The sequence below is a fragment of the Theobroma cacao genome, chromosome 2, assembly GCF_000208745.1.
Source record: "Theobroma cacao cultivar B97-61/B2 chromosome 2, Criollo_cocoa_genome_V2, whole genome shotgun sequence".
Taxonomy (NCBI): domain Eukaryota; kingdom Viridiplantae; phylum Streptophyta; class Magnoliopsida; order Malvales; family Malvaceae; genus Theobroma; species Theobroma cacao.
Window position 1 is genome coordinate 1,267,903 of NC_030851.1, and position 23,267 is coordinate 1,291,169.

General features: G+C 36.4%; 2 protein-coding genes, 1 long non-coding RNA gene and 1 pseudogene across 3 annotated transcripts; 3 read left to right on the forward strand and 1 right to left on the reverse strand.

Moving 5' to 3' along the window:
• Window positions 232–1,761, forward strand: LOC18607199. The gene is made up of 2 exons (XM_007041236.2): window positions 232–853; window positions 931–1,761. The coding sequence occupies exons 1-2, from the start codon at window positions 443–445 to the stop codon at window positions 1,426–1,428; spliced, it is 909 nt and encodes a 302-aa protein (XP_007041298.2). The 5' UTR covers window positions 232–442; the 3' UTR covers window positions 1,429–1,761.
• Window positions 7,142–9,223, forward strand: LOC18607201 (annotated as a pseudogene).
• LOC18607202 (uncharacterized protein At5g49945) lies at window positions 10,418–13,679 on the forward strand. Its single transcript, XM_018116354.1, has 3 exons — window positions 10,418–11,543; window positions 12,852–13,055; window positions 13,159–13,679. Exons 1-3 carry the CDS (start codon window positions 10,542–10,544, stop codon window positions 13,387–13,389), a joined length of 1,437 nt encoding a protein of 478 aa, XP_017971843.1. The 5' UTR covers window positions 10,418–10,541; the 3' UTR covers window positions 13,390–13,679.
• On the reverse strand, window positions 18,384–20,186 carry LOC18607203. Its single transcript, XR_001926418.1, has 2 exons — window positions 19,947–20,186; window positions 18,384–18,776 (listed from the first exon to the last, which is right to left on the reverse strand). It is a non-coding gene; the product is annotated as an uncharacterized LOC18607203 (long non-coding RNA).

Here is a 23,267-nt window from a genome sequence, read left to right on the forward strand (position 1 = left end):
AGAGAGAGTATTTCTTGTTTTATTTTCTGGTGCTTCTTGTCTGTTCATGTAATAGCAGAGACAAGAAATCAGCAATAGAGGACGCACAAAGTAAACTATAATGTAAGAAGGTGTCACTGCCTTTATGGGTCAAAAATGCATCATCTGCATGGTAATGAGGATCTTTTCCATGGGTGGAAAAAAAAGAGATTTTGAAGTTAAAATAATGATCAGAAGAATCTTAGAAGTGCAGGGATCTTTCCTAAAACGCGTTTTCTAGAATCAAAGTGTGTTAGAAGTGCAGGGATATTTCCTACAACGCGTTTTCTAGAATCAAAGTGGAATATTGCGGAAGCTAAACGTATAAAATAAGGGTGTTTCCCCTTTGTAATTCCTCTTTTTTGTGTTCTCCTAACAGTTTAAACCATAGTTCGTTTGACTGGATATCCGTTAAACCAGCGACATGTCATTTCTACTGAAGCTTTCAAGGGTTTTTGAGGCGTTGGCCATTACAGACAGAGAATCCCTCCTAGAAACGAAGGCCCTTGCGGTTGCTGAAGGAGATTTTTCAGTGACGGCTCAAGTAGACACAGAACGAAAAGCCACGACCATCACGTATGTCTATTTGCTTATTCTTATTTTTCTTTTTCTTGTTACTTTTCTGGGTTGTATGGTTGCCAGAAGAAACAACCGAAGGCTGCCGAATAACAATGGAAATATAGAAGGAATGCTAATTGGAAATGCTGCTGAAGCAAATACTGGCGCTGACCTTGTCGTAATTCAGCAAAACCAGTTTGAGATCGAAGCAAACAGAGCCATCGACCGTCATGATAAGGCACACTGCAGAGGCTGTTTATCTACTCTCGGAACAAAGGTTTAAACCTTAATCGAAACATGTAATTACGAAGCTAAATTATTATATATGTTTACATTGGTTTCTTTTTCCTGTAGTGTAACTTCGGGACGCAGGTTGCCCTCATCAACTTCCTTCTAGAGATTCCTTCAGCTGTTTTCGACCAGATTTCATCAGGGAATAAGCCTATTTATGTTTTCATTGTGATGTTGATATCCTTCACATCAATGCTTGTTTGCTTCGTCGAGCTTGTCAGCAGAGGTAGAAGGGAAAAGATCACATGGAGGTGCAGTAGTACAGGAAGAATACCGTGGTTTTATCATCCTCCTCCAGCTAACAGGCCATTCGGTACACTGATGGAAATGATTGGATTGGGGTGTGCCATAGCTCAGTGTATTGTCACAACAATTAATTATTCTTTTTGCCTTCGAAATCATGCAGCCCCTATTAAGATATCTGTTTGGCCTATTGTATTCGGTTTTGGTATGTTGTGTTCTAAATTAATGGGGAAGCCAAATGAGGCCAGGACGGATCAAGATGGGGGCGATGCTGCCCTTGATCAACCAAATGTGCATCAGCCATTAACGCTAGCTTAATTACAACAATAAGGGCAGAGCTGCTGCGACCTACAAATTTTTGCAGTCTTTTCCACTATTTAAACAGCATTGTTAAGCTAAACTTTGTAAATTTTGGCTTTGGTTTTAATTCCTTTCCTATGGATTTTGGACAACAATAGTAATTAAATATGTAAGACAACTAAGTCAAGCCAAACGACGACAGAGTCAAATGAGAACGGGGTCAAGATGGAGAGATAGATCCTGGAAAATGTGAAAAAGAAGAAAAAGAGTAGGAAACAAAATTAAGATAAGAGACACCAATAACTAGGGACGGACCGGATTGATATAAGTGGTGTTGGACGATACCATTGAAGTGTCTAAAATTTTTATTATTTATGTTAAAATTTTGTATAATTATAATGATGTTAATGAATTTATTAATATTTTTAATTATTATTATTTTAATTATGATACTATTTAAAAAAATTATTGAGTTCGTCCCTGCCAGTAATAAAAAAATCTAATACTATTGCCTGATCCCTTTAGAAATTTAAAAAACAACAGAACCAAAAAGCAATGAAAGATGACTAGCCAAAATGATTATTCTAATGGGAAAGATGGCACAGATCAATCCAATAGTTCCAGGGAAGGTACATGGGCAATAAATTAAACCAAGGAATTTCCCCTTTCCCCACCGCCACCTGACTCTTTCTCTTCCAGCCTCTTTAGCAAAACCGCCAAAGACGTTAACATATGTTTTCAGCTTTAGATAAATTCTCAGTTTGAGCGTATGTACACAAATCCGCACAGTCACGTTGGCAACAATATGCTTTTTGCATTGATTCTTTATTTCTATTTCAAATCTCTGTCAGTTTGAATGAATCTTGAACTTATAAATGAGAGTTTTTCTCCACTTAACTATCATATTTTTTGAATTGAAAGTATAAAATCTTGATAGTAGAATCTTTTCAAATATTCATTGATATGGAACCTCACATGAAAAATACTAGAGTTGAGGTAGGTCAAGATACACCAGGGTCAAATTAGGTCCAGACCAATATGAATCCTTCTTCTCTAGGAATGAAAGAACCCTTGCAAAAAATAATCTCGCACTTAACTAACATATCTTCTGAATTGGGAATATGGACATGTGCCATTAATATAAGAAAAAAATATAAAATGAAAAAAAAAAAATTTTATATTTAACGAATTTCTTTTTAATAATAAAAAAAAAACTATTGCTTCTACGAACTAAAATTAAAGGTATGCATGGTTTGTATTGCATAGTCTCATTGCTGTAGGTGTTTAGTAGAGAAAGGCAAACATGAAAAAGTACAATTAGGATGGTTTATCCGAGTGCGTGGAGAGCTAAGATTGGTTGATCTTTAATCAGCCGTCTTCCAATTTATAATACTTACCTTGTTGTAATTCAGCAAAACTAGTTAGAGATCGAAGCAAACAGAGCCATCGACGTCCACCATGATCAGGCACACCGCAGAGATTGTTTATCTACTCTCGAACCAAAGGTCGAAACTTAACCGAAACAAATAATTTTCTCTACTATCATATATACTACCATGTAATTAATTATGAAGCTAAATTATTAATTCCATCTCTTCCACGATGTTTACTTTTGGTTTCTCTTTCCTGAAATGTACTCTTGGGACTCAGCTCGTCAACTCCCTCCTAGAGATTCCTTCAATTAGGAATACTTTTACCAGTGTTTTATGGGGTGATCTTAAGATATAAAAGTGCTAAGTCAATGGTTATTTATTTTACGTAAAAATATTAAATGAAAGAAGCATTTAGGATACAGGATAGAGTGGAAAAACAAGGTTCATTTGAAGAAAGAAATAAAAGAGAAGGCAGAAGGCTAGAAAGCTTTGGTGAAATGGTCGAAAAGTAATTTGGTTTGGTTTTAGATAGTAATACTCCAATATGCCTTTTTATTTTGGGCAGAGAAATGCACACTCGACTCTTTGAATAAAGAGATATAAATTTAGCATTGAATCGATTATTCATATATATATTTATTAAATGAATATGTCTCAATTATATAAATTTATTTGTTGAGTTTTAAAAGTTTTGTTGTTAATATAAAGAATGATAATCTTGTACTAATAGTTTAAACACATACATACACATTGATATATATATATATATATATATATATATATATATATATATATATATATATATATATTAGTTTTAAAATGTAAAATTAATTAATGATAAGTGAATTTGCTTTACATATTCCATAGATGTGAATCATAAAAATAATGGATGAAAATAACAAATTTAGGTTAGGGGCTCCTAGCTAATTTATTTAATAAAAGGTAGCTCATAAATACGCTGATTAAATTATACTAAATTTTACTAATTTCAGGAAAACATGTATCGATAATAAATATAAGATTTTAAAACTCAAAGTTTACGTTTTTGGTTTATATACCTGAAGAAAAAGATAAAGAAAATTTTTGAACTTCTAGGTTTGAATTTTTTGTGGTTTGCGTACATGATTAAATCTTAATAAGCTATAGTTTTTTTAGATTTAAAAAAAAAGAGATTCGAATATTATTTTAAGGAGATCATGTACTAATGAACCAGATATTTGAGTATTTTAATAAGGACAATTCAATCCACCTTAATTGATATTTTTCTGAATTCTAAGACACCTAACTATAGTTGACTTTTAGAATGTTTTGGGTAAACAAGGAAGTGATCCACTTAATAATTAATCCCCCAATAGTATTGAATCTTAAAACTTGGAATCAATTACGATTAGCATTAAACTGAGCAATGATTATTTATATAATTTAAATTTATAAGAAAATACATAATTATTATATTTAAATTTTAAAAGGTTTTATTAAATATATAGTCCAATGAGTATTGTCCTAAAAATTCAAGCTGATCATGTATTTAAATTCTAACAATCTAAGGAAACACGAAATAAAATATAAGGGCACAGCAGGCCAGGGAGGGGTTAAAGTATAATATGAGAAGATGATGGGACAACTACAATGATATTGACAGAAACAGAGGTGTCACTGGCTTATCGGTCAGGCCATGCATCACCCGCATGCTGCGTGCTGCGGTTCCTACCTGTTGAACATGCAACGAAATTTCGTAATAACGCGTTTTCTGGACTCCATTACTATTTAATAGTGGCAAACAGAAGTAAACCAGCGACGACATTAATCCAACGACATGGCATTTCTAGCGAAGCTTTCGAAGTTTTTTCTAGAGGCGGGGGTCATTGTAGACAGAGAAGCTGTTCCAGGAATGAAGGCCCTCACATTTACTGACCGAGATTTTTTAGTGACGACTCAAGTGGACAAAGAACAAAAAGCAGCGACGATCAAGTCTTTCTTTTTTCTTTTTGTTATTTCTCTTTTTCTTTTTACTTTTCTGGGTTGTATGGTTGCCAGAAGAAACAATCGACGGCTGTCGAATAATAATGGACATTTAGAAGGTGAAGAACAGCAGATGCTAATAGGAAATGCTGCTGAAGCAAATACCGGCTCTGAGCTTGTTGTAGTTCAGCAGAACCAGTTTGAGATCGAAGCAAATACAGCCGTCGACGACGTCCATCATGATCAGGCACACCGCAGAGATTGCTTATCTACTTTTGAAGCAAAGGTCGAAACTTAACCGAAACAAATAAAGTTATCTACGTACTATCATACTACATGTAATTATGAAGCTAAATTATTAATTCCATCTCTTCCAAGATGTTTACTTTTGGTTTCCCTTTCCTGCAGTATACTATCGGGACTCAGCTTGCCCTCGCCAACTTCCTCCTAGAGATTCCTTCAGCTGTTTTGGACCAGATTGCATCGGAGGATTATGTTCTCATTGTGATGTTAATATCCCTCACATCAATGCTTGTTTGCTTTGTTGAGCTTGTCTGCAGAGGTAGGAAGGAAAAAATCACATGGAGGTGCAGTAGTACTGGAAGAATACCGTGGTTTTATCATCCACCTCCTCCAAGTAACAGGCCTTTCGGTACACTGACGGAAATGATTGGATTGGCTTGTGCTATAGCTCAGTGTATCGTTACAACAATTAATTATTCTTTGTACGGTCGACATCATGCTGCCACTATTAAATTCTGTGTTTGGCCTATGATATTCGGTTTTGGTATGTTGTGTTCTAAATTTGTGGGGAAGCCAAATGAGGATGGAGGGGAATCCAGGACGGATCAAGATGGGGGCGATGTTACCCTTAATCAAGCAAACGTGGATCAGCCATTAACACCAGCTCAGTAACAACAGTAAGGGGCAGAGCTGCTGCCATCTACAAATTTTTAATCTTTTTCCACTATTTAAACAGCATTGTTTAGCTATAGACTTTGAAAATTTTATCTGTGATATATATTATACAGATGATTCCTTTTCTTTTGCCCTACTTGGATTTTGGACAAGTACACTAGTAATTCGATAAGTAAGAAAACTAAATAAATATTGAAGAGAAGTGTCAAGGAGGATCTGAAGGAACAACTCAGCATCAGCATCATGGCAATCACGATAGGAAGAACCTAAGACTTTTGCAAAGAAAACACTCTGGGTCCCGAAGTGATTGACAGATATAATAGAACAAATAATGTAAAGCCTAGTTTATAAAGAGGGACGCTGATTCTTATATCATGTAAGCCGACCAAACAGTATTAGATGCATGTTTCAGTTACCACAAAGGTTTAATAAGGCTGTAACTATCTTTAGTTGTTAACCTTAAACTCTAAACCTATTAGGAAAAATATTTGTTTTTTTTTAAAAAAAATTGTGAAGAATAATTTCCTAATAAGGCGATTTCAAGAATAACTATAAAAATAAATTTAACTGTTTTTAACCAAAATTAATTATAAAATGATAAAAATACTCTTAAAACTATTTCAAATAAATTAAATGCTCTCAATTTTTTTCTCCACCCATTTGTTACTTTCTATTTTTCTCTCTCGTTATCCAGTTGTCTCTAATTTTACCACTATTACCGTCTTTCTATCTCTCGTCATCTTGTCAAATATTTGTCGATTTACAGACCAAAAAATATAACATGGAAAGTAATAACATATTCTTAAATTTATTAGTTTATATTTACAAAACTCTCTATTGTCTATTTATAAACCAAAAAGTATGGCATGATGAGTAACAAGAGGTTCTTGAGTTTATTAGTATTGAGTTTTTCAATAATTCAAGTCTGGTAGAGCATGCCTTAGCACGTAACGAAGTGATTCATGTCTTGATGTGTAACATCAATAAGAAGCAGGAAGTTTTGATATGTAACATCTAGTATTGAAGTTTTGATCTTGACGTGTAAAATCTTCTGTTTTGACATTGGTGTTTTGACTTTGGCATGTAACATTGGGTGCTGAAATTTTGATCTTGGTATGTAACATCTATTGCTGAAGTTTTATATGTAACATTTTTTGCTTTGTCTTTGATGTGTAATATTTGGTGATGAAGTTTTGGCCTTGGCGTATAATATTTGATGTTGAAGTTTTGATTTTGACATGCAACATTTGTTGCTAAAATTTTAGTGTGTAATATCTTCTGTTAAAGCATGTAACTTACTTCTTTTTATTTCACTACAATATAAACTCTTGGAATTAAAAGTGTAATAACTTTTTTCAACTATAACAATATGTTTTTAGACCAAACATGTAATAATAACATTTTTTAAAGTGTAACTTATTCTCTATTTTTGTATTTGAGTAGGACATAAACCATATAAACCTTGAAACATCATCATCATATCATTGGAAACGGAACAGAAGCAATTGAGCAAGAAAGTCACCAAAAAACAAGCTGCTAATCTGGAGCAGTTGCGTCGTCGACAGGATTCCTTGGCCTCCTCGGCTTCTTCCTTCTCCGTTGAGGAGGAGGACCCCCATTCCTCTAACTGTGGGGACGTCCCTCTCCCCGAGCTCATGTCCGATTCCCAAGCCGATGCTGGCAATTGGAGCCGATCCGTGGCCTCCATGGATTGGACTGCAGTTGGAGCCCTTACCCGGGAGCTGAAGGACAAGGAGGTGCTAATACGGAGGCAAGCCCAGACAACACGACCGATGGGGAAGAATATGGCCTTTTTGGTGGTGAGGGAGGAGTTATTCACTGTCCAGTGCTTGGCTGCACCGCAATCAGCGGGTGTGAGTCGTCGAATGCTGAAGTTTGTAGCTGGACTTAACCGAGGGACCATAATAGATGTAATCGGTGTGGTATCTGTCCCAAGGAATCCCATCAAGGGAACCACCCAGCAGGTCGAAATTCAAGTCAGAAAATTATATTGTGTGACTAAAGCCATGCCCAACTTACCCATTATTATTAAGGATGCTGTTCGAAGTGATGTTGAAATTGCAAATGCTTTGCAAGTATGTTATATACCTCTTTGCATTCATGCCTTTTTATTTTGGGATTCAATATATTATACATATTAATATTCTCAACCATATGTCTATTCATCGTTTAATCTACTACAGGCTGGACAGCAACTTCCTCGTGTCAATCAGGATACACGTTTGGACTAGAGGGTTATTGAACTTCAAACCTCTGCTAATCAAGGGATTATCCGCATCCGAGTCCAAGTTTTTAATGTATGTCTTCGAGTCTTTGCTAATCTTATGACCTTTTCTTTTTTAAAATTATATGACTACAATAATTGATGCATGTTATTGTGTCTGCAACATTTCTAATTTAATAGGTCTGGATATGCTTTGAAATGCATTTCTCTCAAGTTTTAAGTTCTTCAAGTTGAACTATGAGAGTGGTTTCACTATGTGATGGTTGATTTAATTTCATTCACCCTATATTATGTGGTCTCCATGCTGAAGCTTATTGTTATTTGCTTACTTTAATTCCCACATGCATCTTGTTGCTAAACTTTGTAAATGGCTTCTCAAACAAGTTGAAAAATTCTGCAGATATTCAGGCAGTTCTTGCTATCTGAGGGTTTTGTTGAAATCTGCACCCCAAAACTGACAGCAGGCTCTAGTGAAGGTGGTTCTGCTGTTTTTAAGCTTGACTACTTCGGGCAACCTGCATGTCTGGCTCGGTCTCCTCAACTTCACAAGCAAATGGCAATCTGTAGTGAACAAAGACGGGTTTTCGAGATCGGCCCCGTTTTTAGAGCTGAGCATTCCTACACTCATAGGCATTTGTGTGAGTTTACGGGTCTTGATGTTGAAATGAGGATTAAGAAGCACTACGCTGAGGTGATGGACCTTGTGGACCGATTATTTGTTACAATATTTGATAGTTTGAATGAGAGGTGTGAGAAGGAACTTGAAGCTGTGGGGAGGCAGTATCCCTTTGAACCTTTGAAGTACAAGCCAAAAACCCTACGACTTACATTTGAAAGAGGAGTTCAGATGCTGAAGGATGCTGGTATGGAAGTTGATCCTCTTGGGGACTTAAATACAGATGCGGAGAGAAAATTGGGTCAGCTAGTTTTGGAGAAGTATGGTACTGAATTCTATAATTTGCATCGCTATCCTTGGGCTGTAAGGCCATTCTACACCATGCCTTGCTTCGATAATTCCCTTTATAGTAAATCATTTGATGTCTTCATTCGAGGGGAGGAGATAATTTCAGGAGCCCAGCGTATCCATGTACCAGAGATGTTGGAAGAACGTGCACAGGCATGTGGAATTGATGTCAATACAATATCAATATCAACCTATATTGATTCTATCAGATATGGTCCGGCTGGTCCTCATGGTGGCTTTGGAGCTGGACTGGAGCGTATAGTGATGCTGTTCTGTGGTCTGGATAACATTCGCAAAACTCCACTTTTCCCTCGTGACCCTCGAAGACTTGCCCCCCTGAAGATGTTCTAGAGCATTGCTCCAGCAGGATTCTTATTTTTTGCTTTTATCTTTGAAAAATGTTTGGCATGTTAAAACACTAATACTTTAGGAATTGTTTTAAATTTTCTTTTCATCACCTTCAGCATCTTATTTTACTTGTTGTAACACTGTATCTCTGTGTCTTAAAAGAATCCCTTCTATACAGTCTAAATCGAAGAAAAATTGAAGATAAATAATTGAGTTAAAAATTGTTCAACTCAAGCTAGTTTAAAGGGTATTATCAATGGCTGCAAGTACTTGTTGTTGCAGTCATTCATGATTGTAACTCGATTGAGCTTTGGATTCAGAAGGCTGAAATCCGCATGGTCAGATTGGCAACAAGCTTTTCGTGTTGATTCTTGGTTTCTATTTTCTAATCTCCATCACTTGGCAAAAAGAAAAAAAAAAAGAAAGTTTTAATTTGTGTCTATCGATTTATATTGATCAAGCTGTTTATTTGTTTAGAAAAATTGTTATTGATGCCTTGTAATTATATATTCTATTAAATTTAATGAAAACAATAAATTAAAAAAAATGAAAACATTGACTTTTTTTAAAACAGTCTTATAAACACCCATTCATGTCACATATTTAACATAAATAAGAAAAGAGATGGATTTTATATTATAAATACAGATTTGTCTCTATTTGATGATTATGTTTTTTGAGTTAAAAATGTAAACTAGTAACAAATAGTATTAGGATTTACTTAACTATTCATAATATGAGATTTTTTCGTAAAAGATATTAAAGTTGAAATAAGTTTAAATATATTATAATCCAATTAGACTCAAAATAAGACAAATCTCTCTATTTTATGAATGGAAGAATAGTATAAAACGTCTTATTTCACTTAACAACATATATTTTAAATTGAAATTATGAACTCATGACATTAACCTAAGGAGAAGAAATATATAATAGAAAAGAATTAATTTTTCAACTCAAAAGTTCATGTAAATGTAATATGCAAAAGGCAAATTTCTTGCTTTTTCTTTAAAAAAGTCGAATTTCTTTTTTTAATTAAAAAAATTGCTTCTACTAACTAAAATCAAAGTTATGCATGGTATTTATTGCATAATCTCATTGCTGTAGGTGTTTAGTAGGGAGAGGCAAACATAGCAAAGTACAATTAGGATGGTTTATCCGAGTGCGTGGATAGCTAAGATTGGATGATGTTTTATCAGCCGTCTTCCATTAATATTACCTTCACCCTTAGTCTTCGTTCCTCGGCCCACCGCAAGCACAGGTATGCTCGTTTCCCTCTGAAAATAAGGAGAAAGAAGGGAAAAAAACAAACCACTCCAAAATGAACAAAGGCAAATCCTTTTCTTTGTTCCACTTGCTTTTCCTCCTATGTCTTTTCATCACCCATCTATCTTTCTCTCATGTCCTAGCTGATTCCCACTTCGAAGGATTTGATGCCGAGGACGACGACGCTGTCGACGAAGAACCCTTAGACCACCACGCGATCCGATCGCCTCCTTTAACTCAGTCCGACTCACAGCCCACCCCAGATCCCGAAACCCAATCCAATCCCGATCCGAACCCGGTTCCCACTTCGGATCCCCTGCCCCAATCGGATCTTCAGAAGCCATCCACTACCACTTTCGAGTACTGGGATGAGGATGAATTCGAGGGCTTACCCGTTGAACAACCGCCACCTGAACCTCCAAAAGTTACTGAAAATGCCACTCCCGATGATTCAGATCCAAAGACAACCCCAAAACCCCAAGAAACTGCTGTTTCGAAGAAGTCCTTTACGGTGGAGATTATTTGCGGGGCTTTCTTGATTGCCTTTGTAATCAACTACTTCACTGGTAAACGTGAAAACGAGAACCTTGCGTTGGCATGGGCAGCGAAATTTGCGACAAAAGGTTCAATCTTTGAGAAAAATTTCAGTCTTTTGGGTGTGGGAGAAGCGGAGGACTCGCCGTTACTGTTAAAAGAAGGGCAAAACGTGTTCAAATTCTATGCCAGTGGACGAAGATACTGCCAGGGATTGTTAGCAACGATGGAGCTGAAGAGCAGGCACGATTTGATATCGAAACTGTTTAATTTGGTGGTCCCATGTAAGGATGAGATTAGTTTTGAGGTTTATATGAATGAGGAAGCGATGGACCAGGTGGTTTTTGCGATGGCAAAGAAGAAGGCGGCAAAAGGGATGCAAAAAGAGGTTAGAGATTTGCAGAGGTTTGCTGGGTTGGTGGCGAATCCTAGTGGAAGGAAATGGGTGGCAGAGGAACTCTCGGTGATCTCTGAATCGAAGGAGGTTGCTGGGGATTTGATCACAGAGGCTGTACTTGAGCAGGTTGGTTGGTTGATCAAACTTTTGACTTCTGATCTAGATCTTGATTTGATTTAATGAAATCTTTTATATGTTAATTTGTTGCATGATTGGATTTATTATGATTTGTTTGAACTATGAGATTTTGGTTGATGGTAAAGAAAGTGCATCTTTTGGGGAACCAATGCAGTAGTGTAGTTGGTGCTTGTTTGTGACAGGTTTTGATTTTAATTTAAATTGTTATGTTTTTATTTCTGTGATGTTGGATGATGAGATTTTTAGTCCTTGAAAGTGGTAGAGTAGATTATAGCTTTTCATCTGTTATATCTTATGTTATGAAATAATCTTCTCTGTGCTTGCACAGGGCTGCTTGTTGTACTCACACACTATGTGATTCTTTAGTGCCATAGGATCCTTTGTATTAGCATCAGGGTACTTTAGCAGATTAGCAGATATCAGATTTAGAGGCAAGCATATAAAAAATAAATTGGCTATTTTTCCAAGAAGTCAGTGCTGACATGAATAATACCTGATTTTATGATAAGTGCAGAATGTTTAAGGGCATATCTTTTAGCTTAAAGTAAATTTGTATAAACACCTAGTTTGAGTTGGCAGGTTTGTTAGCCTATTTTGATCAATGGAATTCATAACCTTTTTAGTTGTTGCTGTCATTCCTTTGTGCGGATGGGAGTCCTTTGTGCTTATTAAAAGACCCTAAGTGGGTTGTGTGCAATAGTTCATGGTAAGTGGGAACCAACTGATAGGATTTTCATGTGATTTTATGTTTTGAGGGGGCAGATGATGAACAGTCACTTTAATGAGTCTTCAAACATGTATTTCTGTTAGTTGGATGGAACTGAGAGAACATTGCTACATTAGTAGCTAAATGACATGTTGGTGCTTAATTTGCTGGTGATTTCACTTTGTAATTAAAGAACTTTTTGTGACGAGTTTATCAAGGATTTCTTCTCTGTTAGTTTCCTAGTCTTGTATGGTCAATGCCCTTTCTTTCCTCCCGTCATTTTCGTTCATGGACTCAATGGTGGTTAGGAGCAGGAGTTTTCTTGATTGTGGACTGGATGGGTGGGAACTTGTAGCAGAGTTTGTCTTAGGGATTTCCCATACATCCATTATCTTTACATTCAAGTTTACTGAAGATGATATGACCATGGTGTCTAGTGCCTTTTGTGGTTCATACTACCTTCTTGGGCCTTTTGATGATTATGCTTTTACCTTATATTTGTTCTACTAAGATTTGCTCCAACTTTGCTTGACGGCTCTACCAGTTGTTTTTTTACATGTGCTTAATCAATTGTTACTGATAACCTGCAGGTTTTTGGTGACAAAGCTTTTGAGAAATATGGAAAGGATTTCATTTCGATGCATTTTTCAGACCAACATCCTGGCACACACAAGAAGATGCTTTTGTTCAAGTTTGGTCTTCCTGATGCCAACCGCATGGCTGACATGACTCGCTTGGTGGCTCTTGTACCATACTACATTGATTTAATTGGCCGATACAAGCTCAGCTCACAGGTAGGTCAGCTGGAAGTTTCTTTATGCTAAAAAAAATTATACAATATGTCAATTTCATAATATTCTTAAAATTGTTTTGTTTTTTCTTTTTCTCCTATTACAGGCTCGATCAAAAACTGAAGCAGCTAGAGCGAAGGCTGCTCAAGAGGCATACAAAGAACTTCAAAATGCTAGGCAAGAAGCCTTGCAGAAAAAGAAGGCAGAGAGGAAAAAAATGTTAGAGGAGGCTGAGGCAAAGCTCAGTGCAGATGCGGTTCGCAAGAAAGAAGCCAAAGATCGTACTCGTCAGATGAAGAAGGCAATGCCAAGAATGAAGATGACCCGTGGGCATTAGATGTTTTCATTTTTCTATAGGCTCCCGGCTGGACTCTATTAATATGAATCCTTACTGTAGTTGGGTGTTATTGGCATTTGCAGGATTTTAGTTCCTTGGTTTCTATATCCTCACAGCAATGTATTTTAGTTCTCATTACGTTAGCTACTCTCCAACATCACAACATTGTGGGTTTTGAATGAAGCCCAAGACAGTGCTTCAGAAACTTGATAAACTTTTCCTCCATAGATGACATTTCAGCATTGTTTGGAGCAATTATTATCAAGAAATGATTTTGATGTTCCTGATTATTTCCTTGGTTTCCCTCTTGCTAGTAGTTTTACAATGGTGAAGCCAATCTTAGATGGTCGTCAGTTGGGCACTCAGGAAATGAAAATTTTCAGAGAAGACGAATGTTCTTTTAACTTATATCACATGTACGTTGCTAATTTAAGGTGCTATTAAAAATAATTATTTTTGTATTGATTTTCAAAATGTTTTTAAATTGATGATCAAGAAATCAATAAATTAATCCACATTAGCATGATGGGTCATCGTCAAAATATCACGTCATATAAATTAAAAATAATCTTTTCATTATTATGGTATCTTAAATTGATTATTAATAAAAATATAACGTTAAATTCATTAAAATTGAGATTAAAAAAAATCAATTTTAGCAATACGGACTAACAGGCTTGATGCTAAGGCTTGTAAGAGGCTTAGCCTCCCTAGTCCTAAAATTAACTAGGCCTATATCTCCCTTGGAGAGCAGCCCAATTTTTTATTTTCATTGCATCAAGCCCAAGTATGAGGGTAGTCTCTTACCAATTTTTCATGGACAAGAAGCAAACTTATAGCTCTAGACAAGTGCGACTTGGCTCGGGCTAGGCGCTGGTTTGGAGCACAAGTTTCCTTTACATTAGGGAGTCGCAGCAATGATACCTTTCAATTGAATTTTTTTTCTCTGAGAAAGCCTTCTTGCCCTTCCCGAAAGGCCCTTACCATTGGGATAATTGTTCTAGAAAGGCTCTCGATGGAATCATCAAGAATTCATTTCGATGGTTTTCTTTTCTAGAAGGAGAAAATTAAACACACTTCCATCATTGGACTGAATCAAATGAGTGTAGTTTCAACAGTCGATATTGTAGGTTTTGATTGGCCACTGACCTCACGTGCAATGAACCCCCGTCACTTTCAAATCCATTCCACCATTTCCAATCCATTCTTTTGACTGGTTTGAGATATCTCCAGTCCAATAGGGATGATCACTTTGTTTTGACTATTGGTGATCAGTTAAAAAAAGAAGCCAGCAAAACATGTTCAGCCACAAGCGCCGGAACGATGTTAAGGAGAACATCTGATCTTCTTCTCTTGTGTGTTGTTTCTGATGAAGAGTGGATTCTCCTTTTCCCTCCGAATATGAAACAATTGCATGTAAGCACTCAAGTCTCAAGGCAAACCTTGGCAAGATTGACTGACAAAGGCTTCCTGTTCAAACAAACTGTAGTCCATGAAAATTCTGTTTTCCAATCACCAAGAAACTCATCTTTGAGTCCAAGATGACTGCAATCCTTCTGAGCCAAATGGTTACTATTCAGTATCTGCTTAATCCTTGTGAAAACACTTCCAACGTATTGCAAAAAGGGGAGTAGACAAGATGGATACGTGGGTTGCATGGTGTTGATTTTGGGTTCGTGTTGGTTTGCTTATGGTTTCGAGTTTGACTTGACAGTAGAGGAATCTCTGATTTTTCAGCGGAGAGTGTAACAATTTTAGATCAGTAACTAATTGACCAAAGCGTTTAAGAAGATAACAGATTTAATCAATTGTTAAAAAAGGAAAAGAAAAGAAAAAAGAACAGATGGAGAAACATCTGTAAGCCCACCATACTGCAAGTGATTGGCAACATACATAGGATGCTTCAATATTGGGTTAACTACCTGAATTGTTGACGAACCAGATGACTTTTCTATTAATACTATCTCCAAAATAATTTCTGACGGTTGAAAGAATTATACACCCAGAAAAAAAAATTCCTCAAATTGGAAAAGGAATGGATATGAACATCAACATCAACAAGACATTAAAATAAAATAAGCTCTACGAGCAGTTAACTTATTCAGAAAAAGATCAAAGAGAAATTGTTGAAATTCAATCATTCAACAAAAATCAAATTAGGCAGTTAATCTTGTAGTTATCCTAATATCGATTTTGGATTATTATATAGTATATATTTATTTATTTAACTTAGCAAATTTTTTACTGGTATGTTCAAACACGAAGTGTTACTTCGAACGTGAAAATGACTTTTTTGAATGCAATATGTGACGCAGCTCAGATTAATGAATCGAGGAGTGAGGCACGTCTAAGAGACAGCGATTGTTTCAAATTAATCAGCCGAGCTCAAATCTCTATGGGCTGTTTCGGAATTTTTTTTTTATATAAATCATAGTAGATTTTATTAAATAAGGGGTTACTCAATTCCACAACCCTCTAAAGGGAACAAAAGTTTTTCAATCAGTCTACATCGACTCTTTTGAATCAATCAACCATGTTTAGATTATGATAGATTATTTCAATTTTTTTTTGTGATAAATCATTGTAGGTTTCATTAAACAGAGGGTTGATCAAGTCCACAATCTTTAACAAAAGTTTTTCAATCAATCTATATCCATTGTTTCGAATCAACCAAGCAGGTTCAAATTTCTATCATTTATTTCGATTATTTTTTTGATATGTCGTTGTAGATTTCATTAAATAAAGGGTTGCTCTTTTTAAAAATAAAAAAAAGTTACTCAATTCCGCAAACCTCCTAAAAGAACAAAAGTTTTCCAGATGAACGTTTAGAATTGATAGTAAAATATAGAATATTTTCTGATTCACGATGCCGTGTGAGGATGATGATTCTCACTTGGCTAACTGCTTCCATGCCAAAATCAAAAGACATCCGCACCTTTTCTATTTTTATCTAGAACCATCAAGACCATAACATAATTAAAATTTTAAAAAGGGAGTTATCTGTTACCTTATTGCTCAAGAAACTATAATCATAATAGTCAACTACTGCAATTTGATGGGTTATGAGTTTTCTTAATTTTCTAGCCTAGATTAAGACTAACTGACTATCTATTTATGTTTTAACCTTTACTTTGCTCTTGTTTTTTTTTTTTTTGTGCGGTCAGATGTGTTCATCGAAAAATTTTATTGCCAAATCCTATAGTTGCATGTCATTTTTGGTATCTTGTAAATGGATTGAGACAATTCCTCTGGTTAACTCATTTTTTCTTTCATTGTCCAAACACCTGGTTCAAATTAAGTAACCAGGCCAAAAAAGTTGGTATTATTCTAGAATGACGCCCAAGAATCATGGTAATCTCTTTCCAATAACCCATGGATCATAAGCAAACTTATAGCTCGGGCTAGGCGTAGGATTCGTAGTAATGATGCCGTTCAATCTAATTTTTCTCCAAGACAAATTTCTTATCCCAAAGGCTCAAGCATAGCAGAAAGACGGACATCCGGGTAGGCCCTTACCAATGCGTGTGGTTGATAGTTTTTGTTCAATTCCACAGTCAAGGTGGGCTTTGATTGGGCACCGGCCACACGTGCAACGTATTCCAGTCGCTTTCTGAGTCCATTATTTTGATTTTCTGACCTCAGTTGTACCTTTCTCTAGCAAAGTTATTTTTTTGTTATTGAGATTGTGTTTACACCCAGTGAATTGCCTCTAGTCGACTTGACTCATTGCAGCACAAATTTGTCAGCTAAGTGCTGTTAATTTTTAGACTTGACCTTGGTGCCACCAACATTGTTTGATGTGGACAGTAGAAAACGCCACCATTTGCTTATAATTTCTCTTCTTTTTTTTTTCTGAAATAACATTGGCTTATAATTAATTTTGATTCATGTGGTTGTGGTACTCTCCTTGAATTTCTTCGATATATTTTAATTATTTTATTTATAAATTATATTATTTATTAAGTTTCGTATATAATTCAATTTTTAAGGGTTAAAGGTTTAAGATAAATGTTGGTACTTCGATTTTAGCTAGGAATCCAATTTGTCCATGCTCAATGTAGAAGAAATTGTGGTCCAAGATAATGTCTAGGAAAGGTGAGTGCCTTTCCTCACCTCAGAAGATTCAATTACATCCAGAAAAAGTGCCTCTAGTCGACTTGACCCTTTGCTGCACAAATTTGAAAATTTTCTGCTGTTAATTGAGATTTGACTCTTGGCTCCACCAGTACAGTTGATTAAGATTCATCGATCAAATAAGACATACAGGATGATGAATTTGTGTTTTACTAGAAAAACATGTTCTGCCACAAGCGCCGGATGTTAAGGAGAAGATTAGAAACTTCTTTCTTTTCTATTTTTGCTTTGCTTCCAATGATGAGTTTAACTACGTACTTGGTGCAGAGTAGATTCCTGATCAGCAGCCCGAGCGTGCCATCGTTTTGTGCAAACTGGGAATGTATCGACAGATGGTGTGGGTGACTCGCGAGAGGCAAGGGTCTTTTTGGGGTTCACGTACGCCCATCGCCCGATAGAGTTGAATATTAAATAAATTAAAGAGATTGCCAGCTTTGCTTAGCTCATTCGGCTTGCTGCTTACGCCTTATTCATTTCTCTTTCAAACATATTTGTTCATTGGATATATATGGTATGTACGAATTGTCGTCAGCTTTAACTTCTTGGTTTTTTTCTTTCACTTGAAGCAAATTTGTGAAAGTTTTATTGGGTTATTTGCACAATTTAATATTAGTTTTATGGTTATTATATCGATTAAATTACCAACATAATTATTTATTTAAATATGATATAGTTACTTGCTATGAATTGCTGAGCAAAAAATTACTTGTTATGAATTAATAAGCAACTTGACGTCTTTAAAAAATTAAATTGTATAAAAATTGATGTTAATGGGAAACCTAGTTTGTTATAACCTAGCAAAAAGAAAAAAAAAAGAACCCTTCATGCATCATAACTAATTAATAAAGAACGGAAGAATTAAAAAAAAAGGTAGTATAAAGATGAACATTCAACAAAGTCATGACAAGGTACTCAATCAGTCCAAAATCACCAGCCAAGAGATAAGAAAATTTGGGAACATGGCATTGTAATCAGATCAGCTCATGCCAAGTAAATTTTGGGTTTCTTTTTTTCTCAGTCAACAGTAGAATTTTATCGAGTATCAGAAATTTGATAGACTTATCAACAAAGGATCAGTGAAAGAGAAGGCATCGCCTGGTACATAACAGCAAATGTCGGGCAGAGAGTGTATAAAACATCATGAAAATGCCACCTGGGAAGAATACAGCAGTGCAATGATCATACAGCAATTTTCATTGCTGGGGTGAAGGCCCCTGCTACAGAGGTGGCTTATCACGCAGTCAAGCAAGCTCCTTCAGAGTTTGAGTAAAATAGCAAAGTACACCAAATACCCAAGAAGATCAGAAGCCAGAATACAGAGTGGGCAAGCCCCATAGCATAGTGCCAGAAATAAGATGCCAGCAACAGCACAATGTTACAATGTAGATCACGCGGAAAATAACAGCAGCATCAATATGTTCTCAAAATGCACATAAAACTGACAGAGGCAGACAACATAAGATGGCAGCGGTAGCAACACAGGTTGTCATGTAGATAGAACAGAGCAAGTGGCAGTTTATAAACACACTGTTGGTTGGGAAAACTCTGTTAAAACACAAGCCATATCAAACCAAATTCCAACAGTTTTGGATAAAACAGGAGCATGAGTCAATTTTTGGTTTCTTTCTTGTTTCAAGTGTCAATTGTTTGAGTTATGATTTTGTTTTCTACTACCTCTTTCTTTTGTTCTGTAGAAAATTTTGAAAACCCATAAAGTAAATAACGAAAAATTAGTAACAAAAAGGTATTAATCAAACAAAAATTACAGAATCTTTAATCTAAAATTACAAAGGTACTAGTAAATAAAAACAACAGAAGCATACAATATTTACACAAATCCACTAATTTTAGATCTGCCTTGTGCTTATGAAAGAATCACTATTACCACAATGAGAATTAGGAAATTACTCAAATTAAAAAAGGAAAATAAAAATCGAACTGAACATGAACAAGAGAAACTATTGAAATTCGCTCATTCAAAAAAACTATACTAGTAATTAATTAGTTAATACTGCTACATAATTTTTATTTGGCAAGATGAATGAGATTGTTAGAAGAAGAGCACAGGAAGCACCAATTGCTGCTGCACTAACAGAATCAACTGCAGCAGCCGCAGTCAAAGTCAGAGCATCTAGCACACCAGAAACAAATGCGGCTAAGTCAGCAGAACAAGTATCTAATGCAGCAATTGGTGCCTCTTCTGCTCTTCCTCTGACAGAGAATAGGTGGGTGCTTCAAGCTTTGGAGCAAGGATATGAAAATAAAAACCAGAATATAGTGTTTTAATCATCCATAACAAGCAACTAGGAATTTGACTACCTAGGTATTTCCCCATGAAAACAACAAGATCTGGCTGCAACCAAGAAATAATAGCAAATGCTAATTAGTTTACCAACAAAAAAGAACTTGTATGGAGAACTCACTGATATAGGCTGAAATAACCAGATAGTTATCTCCATATCCTGTTGAAAGGGTTGAGTTTCACCGGCCGACGAACTGACATTAAAGTTGGTTTTATTTAATCCACCGGAACCCTTTAAGGATCAAGGGAGGAGGCAGTAAAGCAGGTCAACGGGAGGGCAACGACTTGGGCATGAGAAAGACCAAAAAACTAAGTCCTTTATGGGACTTTTCAATGCCCCTAAGGGCTAATCAAACCATACAAAATGAAATCAAACAGCTACTTTAATCAATCATCTCCACTGGCAAAGAAAGAAATCAATCATCTTTAAAATAATAATAATAAAACAAAAACTGTAGACCCGTAACTCACAAGTTTATAATTATTACTATATAAAACGATAAACATGGAAAACATAATAAAACAAAAAAACAGAACCCAAAAGATTAAAAAGCATATACAATATATTAAAATTACACCTACAGTATTCTCCACAACCCAATTCTCCAGAAACTATAGTTCAATACTAGCGGGAAATAAAACAAGACGAGACAATACGAAATTGGACTGATCAACACAAGGCCTTGTTCAGCAGAATTCCCTTTGGACTATGACCCTCCACCTTGACAGGCTTGGAGAAGCTCCCGTGCTGCTGTTCTATCTCTCTTTGAACTCGTAACTTCCTACCATGGTTTTGAGTGAGCAAATACTGCCGTCTATCGAATATCCGCAACGGGCTGTGCCAAAGTCAAATCTAAATTCGCTACTCCGTCATATGGACTGGGTTGTCCTAGAACCAAGTCCAAGCTAACCCTTCCAGTATTTGTGGAATATGCTTCTCCAACAGCTTGACTAGTGCAATAGGCGGCCAGTGAACCACCCCCATTGAGATCAAAGGGCGCCTTGATGTCTCTCTCTTCTTTGGTCTTATAGCATGCATGGAGCGGTGGTTCACGCATGGTAATGCAAATACCCAACTTCGTTTCTGTCTCAAGTTCAAGCTTGAAGTGAGGGTTACTAGTCGCTTCATCAATCACACTAGTGGCAAATATCCCGCCAGGTGGTTTGGCAATAACATGATCAACGAAAGGGACCGGCGCATCAGCTGCAGCATCGGCTAGTTCCATGAAAGCTCCCTCCTGTTTGACTGGTGCATTAGCCTTACGAAGTTGCTGTTGCTTGTGCCTAAAGTTGCTGATTTTTGTGCGGCTTGTGCCAGTGGTTTCATCTATCTCATGATTCGAAGAGAGAGCCCGAGCAGAAAGAGCCACGGATGGTGTGGCTGGCTTCTCCACTTCAACCCTATAGTGGAAAGCGCCCGCTTCATCTTGCACTTTGTACATGGTGAGTTCCTCGCCGACATGGAAGTCATTGCAAATAACAAAATTTCTCCAACCACGGGAGAAAACAGGTTTCTTGTACCCATTCTTGCGGACAGAGCAGACAATTGGCCACATCTTTGTGCCATACATAAGGGGAATTGTCACGGCATGGCTCCCATTAAAATCTGGTAAGAAAGGCAAGATTTTTGCAGGGATCGCCAACCTTTTTGTGATGTCAGTGTCAGTCAGTGACTTTGAGAATATCTTTATTGCTGGAGGCATGGTGGCCGGTGGGTGAAGGCTGTCTGAAAATTTTAGTACTTCTAGTTTAGGAAGAGATAGTGATAGGAATCCTGCCGTATATAGAGACACAAACGAGCTGCGTCCAACGTTGAAAATCCCAAAAGAGATGGAACACTTTCGAGGGCTAAAATGGTAAAACGGTTTCCATTGCTTGAATCAGCATTTGCTGCTGGGAAACTGGAACATACTAACATAGTTTTCTACGTGAATAAAATCATTATATTCTCCGAGATAAGCGTCCACTAGACAGTTTTTGCTCCACGTGTGAAAGTTTGAGGGCTAAAACGGTAAAATCGGTTCTATACTGGTGGTCGCTGCATTGAGAAATCAACAACGTCCGTTGGTTATCTGTTGGTCCATGTGTGAAAGTGCACCCCACCAAAAATGTAGATTCAATTCAATTCAAAGCATTATGCATATTTCACATGCTTATTCCACGTCGATGACCGCCAGCTCGTGGTCGATGCGACGTTTTCATCTCTTTTTTCAAAGGGCACTAGTTGTCGTTGTCAATGCAGCCCACTGAAGACGAAATCGCCCACTAGAATGAAACAGCCTGTTAGAATCAAACATTGAAACTATATAAGCCACGGAATAAATGATCACGACTTCTAGTTATTTAATATGGGAGCTTTGGATGTGCTCCCGGAATCTAATTTGCTTCACATCTATACAACATTTCATGCCCAAAAGTTCAAAGGACAACGCACTATCATGCACAACGGCCTATCAAGCATTTGAAAAGTTCAAATGACTATGAAGAAAGCAACAGGCAAGGTGGTGAAAGCTAGCTGAACCCTACCAGTGGCATATATAATCAAGTCTTTTATATTCGATTTTTCAAACATTGGAAATTAGTAATCTTTTGTGGGGCCTTTGATTAGTATAGAGAGGTTGCTTGCACCGAGGATGTTTGCCTGCCAAAAAGTAAGTTATCTAGAAAGAACCATTAAGAGCATAACATACTTAACAACTAAGTTATCTACTTCCTTAGGAAATTGGGACTTTACTTCCCAGCAGATTTAATACGGTGTATATATGATGGATGCTCCCCATTGTGATGGTTTTGATATAGTCTGATTGCATGCAACATCTTAGCTGGAGTTTTTGGGAGCTATATTGTAACTTTTGACAAGTGTTCTAGAGGTGGTGTTGTAGTTCTTTGGTGCTTGGTCTTTATGTTAGACGGTTTTGTCAGTTCATCCCAGTGCTTTATTCTTTGCTTTGCTGGCTATTTGTTAGTTTTGTAAACTCTCGATTGCTTAATAAATATTTTTAGTTTAACAAAAAATCAGTATCCTTGGAGGGAATTTGATCAACTTTGCTATAGGACAGGCTAATTAAATGAGGAGATTAGTGTCTTTTTTTCTTTGTTGAGTTGACAATATTCTTGTTGCCATTCAGCTAATTTCAACTCGATATGGAGCTAATTGTCTGATTATTTCATCCTAGATCAGTGAGCTCTTTATACATTTTTTTTTCTTTTTTGCTCAAACAGGTTCATATTATGAATAAAAGTAAGCTGAAATAGCCTCACAGTCCAAGGAAATGAAACGGCCAATTGTCATTACAATCGCCACTAAACACCAGAACTCAGAAGAAAGAATAAATACAGCGTTTTGATTTATCATCAAATAATGCCACTTTACGAGAAATAAATAATAGGTGGCCTGCTCGTAACACTCGGGATTGCGAGGAGAAGATAGTCACAGCAATTC